The sequence below is a fragment of the Belonocnema kinseyi genome, chromosome 1 (assembly GCF_010883055.1).
Source record: "Belonocnema kinseyi isolate 2016_QV_RU_SX_M_011 chromosome 1, B_treatae_v1, whole genome shotgun sequence".
NCBI lineage: Eukaryota > Metazoa > Arthropoda > Insecta > Hymenoptera > Cynipidae > Belonocnema > Belonocnema kinseyi.
This window is the reverse complement of record NC_046657.1, coordinates 179476230-179480139: the sequence shown is the minus strand read 5'-3', so window position 1 is coordinate 179480139 and position 3910 is coordinate 179476230. Positions and strand designations below refer to the sequence as shown.

General features: G+C 37.3%; 1 protein-coding gene across 1 annotated transcript in view; it reads left to right on the top strand.

Moving 5' to 3' along the window:
• The window catches only part of LOC117171222 (cilia- and flagella-associated protein 45-like), a 90317-nt gene that overhangs the window by 59218 nt on the left and 27189 nt on the right, over positions 1–3910 (top strand). Inside the window, exon 4 of the mRNA XM_033358326.1 lies at positions 1241–1373. Within this exon, the coding sequence (XP_033214217.1) occupies positions 1241–1373 (133 nt within the window). The remainder of the gene's footprint in view (positions 1–1240; positions 1374–3910) is intronic.

Below are 3910 nucleotides of genomic sequence, written 5' to 3'. Positions count from 1 at the left end.
ATATAAACTGCTGCTAGCTGGACAGTATGGTAAAGGGCCCTTTCTGAACCCTCACTTTTCTGGGGGCGTAATAGGCTCATGACATGGTGGTTTTGAACAAAAAAATTACTGGACAATTGTGAATTTCTACAACTTGAATTAGAGTATACTTCAAATACAAAAAATTAATTAAAATTTAAAAAGAAGGTAATTGATTTAAAATTAAAATTAATGTTTTAATTTAAATTTCAGGGAGGCATTTTAATGACGAATATTTTTTGGCCCGAAACTTTTACACATATTTTTACTTTCAGTAGGTTGTATTCCGCAGTGACTCGATACGCCTGGCTGTATTAGTGAGTTACTTCATCATTTCTAAAAGGGTGAAATTAAGTTTGTCACTAAATTCTTGTTTTCGGGTTTCTAAATTGTTGAATCTTACCAAAATCTCATGTGACTGCGTAAGTCCTGCGTTTTGCTCGTCGGAAATCACTTTTCGCAAGAGGTCAACGAGAACAGGGTGGGGAGTGACATAATTTTACTAGGCGGGGACAAGGTTGGAGTGGGATCTGTACTACCGTTATTCTTGCAGTAAATGGTGTTAGGATTTGATCCTGATTTATCACCCGCTACCGCATATATGGCAATAGTGGGCAATAATGCACGTAACTTCTAAAATAAGTTACTTGTCCTTTTTGAAGTCTTTCAAATGACATTTTTGAGATTCTAAAATTAGTACAGGTCAAGTCACGTAAATTGTCACATTTTCCACAAGCAAGAACTTCCGGTCCGCCTCTGGATATCACTATATCATACTCCGGACACGCACCCATAGTTCTGTATTAGAGACATTCGTTATGATTAAAACTGTATAATTTATGCAAAAGTAGAAAATTTAAGTAGAGCAAATAGACGCGTTAATATCCGATCGCCTTAACACAGAAGATTGTTTGTTTGTTTGCGATAATTAATCAACCTACGCTTGATCTGGGTTTTCTTCTCTTTAATTTTCTCATCTATACACTCATATCTGTTTTTTTTTTTAATTTTGAAATTGAGATATAGATCAGGTTCTGAAATTAGGAAAAAAATTCCTTGGGTCAAGATTTGACCCTCATAAACCTAATGAATAAGTTAACACTATGCCCAGCTTCGAAAACTCTCTTTCCGCGGTTATTTCAATGCATTGGAAAAGAAATACCACAATGAAACTGAATGTACTGAATGTCAAGATTATTTTATTTTGTTTTTTACTTTTAAGGGTACAGGAATTTCAGCGAGAAAAATACGAAAGAGATGATAAAATTGCTGAAGAACGGAAACTAAAGAGGCTTAAAAAAGAACAGCAAAAGGAAAATGCAGCTCTTAAAGTCCAAAGTGCTCTTAGAATAAAGGTATTTGCACTTCGTGTTTGCTTACTGCTTGTTTCATGTTCCTGATTTAATTTAGCGTTATTGACTTCGCGTGCACAACATATCCAATTGAAGATTCCTATATAGTTTCCTATATACCTATACGAAATGACATAGTATCCTGTATAGGTTCCTGTATAGGACCCAACCTAATATGGTACCTAATAGCACGTAATGGTACGTACGAGGGTGGTTCAAATATGATCGAGAGAAATACTCTGACACGTTTATTTACTATCGAAAAAATTTACAAAAATTTACAGTCTTTCTAAGTATTTCTCCTCACAAGCTACGCATTTTGCCCACCTTTCAGGAAGTTTTTTGATGCCGCTATCGAAGAATTCCTTGGGGTACTCGGACAGCCACGTGCGCACGAACTCCTCCACCTCGTCGTCGGTGCTGAATCTTTGACCTCCGAGGGCTTCTTTCAGTGGTCCAAACATGTAGTACTCGCAGGGTGATAAATTTGGACTGTAGGAGGGGTGTTCCAGTACCTCCCACCCAAATTCCTATATTGTATCGAGCGTGAGACGCGCGGTATGAGGGCGCGCGTTATCCTGGAGAAGATTCGCACTTCGTGCTAGAAAGCTCCTCCGTTTCGAGCGATAAAAGGTGTTCGTGGATGATAGACTCTAAACTACCAATACTCATGCCAATACACTTCAGCCGAAATGTTTAGAACATTTATCCTACAGTCCTCCAAAATCATTTGTTCTACGCGGCGAATGTTGTCTGGTGTCATGCTGGTTCGCGGTCGACGATCATGCGGCTCATTCTTGACGGTTTCGCGGCCATCATTGAATGCTTTGGCCCATTTAAACACGGCAGCCCTACTCAGGTACTAACTACCGAACTGATTTCGCAAACGCAAAAAAATTTCCGTGCTTTTAACGCCTTCCCGCACTAAAAAAGGAATGACAATACGTTGCGCAACGGCGGTCGGCACTTGACGTTCACTCATGGTCGTAGCACGCGCGTGAAACATGCGCTAACGACGAAAACTATGCCACACTGTTCGTAAGGGACCCAGCTATCACATACTCAAGCCACGACCATCTACAGCGTTTGTCTCGATCATACTAGAACCACCCTCGTATGTCTCCAGGTGCCACTGGCGGACCAAACAAACATCTGCGCAATTGTAGGTGCCATATATTGTGCCACTAACAAGCATCTGTATAGTGTCCAGTACAGAAACCTATATAGGATCCTATAGAGAGTCCTATATACAAAATTAAATAGGATCGTACATAATTTCCTATAGGTGGCACCTATAGGTGAAACATATCGATTCCTATGTAGGATATTATAGGATTTTTTATAGGTTCCTGTATAATATCCTATACGAACCTATATAGGGATTTTCATGAAGATATAACATGCATTATTACGACCGACTGTAATCCTACATTTTTTAGGATATTTAGATCATTTTCGGTCAACACAGATCCATTTTCAATGAAAATAATTTACAAAAATATAATTGAAATCTTATTTTTAAATTCCCTTATAAGTATAATATCAATTTCAAACATCTAAGGATTTAAGCGAGATCTTAAGAATTATTACATTAGGAATGTATCACTTAATTTTTCATTAACTTTTAAATTACCAGATTTATAATTTGAAATGAAATACCCTTTTTTAAAGCATCAGGCTCATAGCTGACCAAATATATTCAATAAGATCAATCTCTGAAAACTGAGCGGCCCATTCCGTATTTGCAATACCATTTTCAGCTTTACACTTCGATAATTAAGAGCGCAGTATTCTGGTAATATCCAGTTATTCTGATTCGGTCTGAACAGCTTCTTAGAAAATTTACTAAGGTCCATAGGCCTAAGTTTTTAATGATTTCTGAACAGAGAAAATTACACAGACCGACAAAATTTGACAAAAGTCAAAAGTCAAAAATCAGACCAAACATTTTCGAAGGATTTTCATGCGCTGAATCCGAATCCGAACTCAAAATTGCTTCTGTACGTCAGGTTTTCCAGATATCCTATCCTAAAAGTCCAAAAACGCGTTTTATATCTGTTTTTGAGGTTATGTACTGTAAAGGAAAAATGTCTAACGCAAAGCTAATATGGAATTTGAAAGTACTAATCCTTCCCATTCAAACCTACATGGATTTATTAGGATATATTTATTTTTTACCAAAATATTGTAATTTGAATTTTTTTATCTTAGCGTTTTAACCCATTAACGCTGAGGTGTTCAGATTTATATAACGCATTCTCTTTTGCTGACGGTACGATATTTTTCCTTCAAAATATCAGGGGTTTTTGTGGGTGCCCTTTCTATTGCCTCTAGAAGATCTAATATGGCGGCCACAATTTAGGGCTTTAAAAAAGAACAAAGGATCCCGCACAAAATACCAACAAAAAAGCCTACAGTCGTTTGGAACAAAACTTTGAACATTGATAAAACAATAAAAAATATGGAACCCATGTCTTTTCATTTCTACGGAAGCCGTTTCCTAGGGATAGAAACCACCCCTAACAAGCCACAAGCATGCT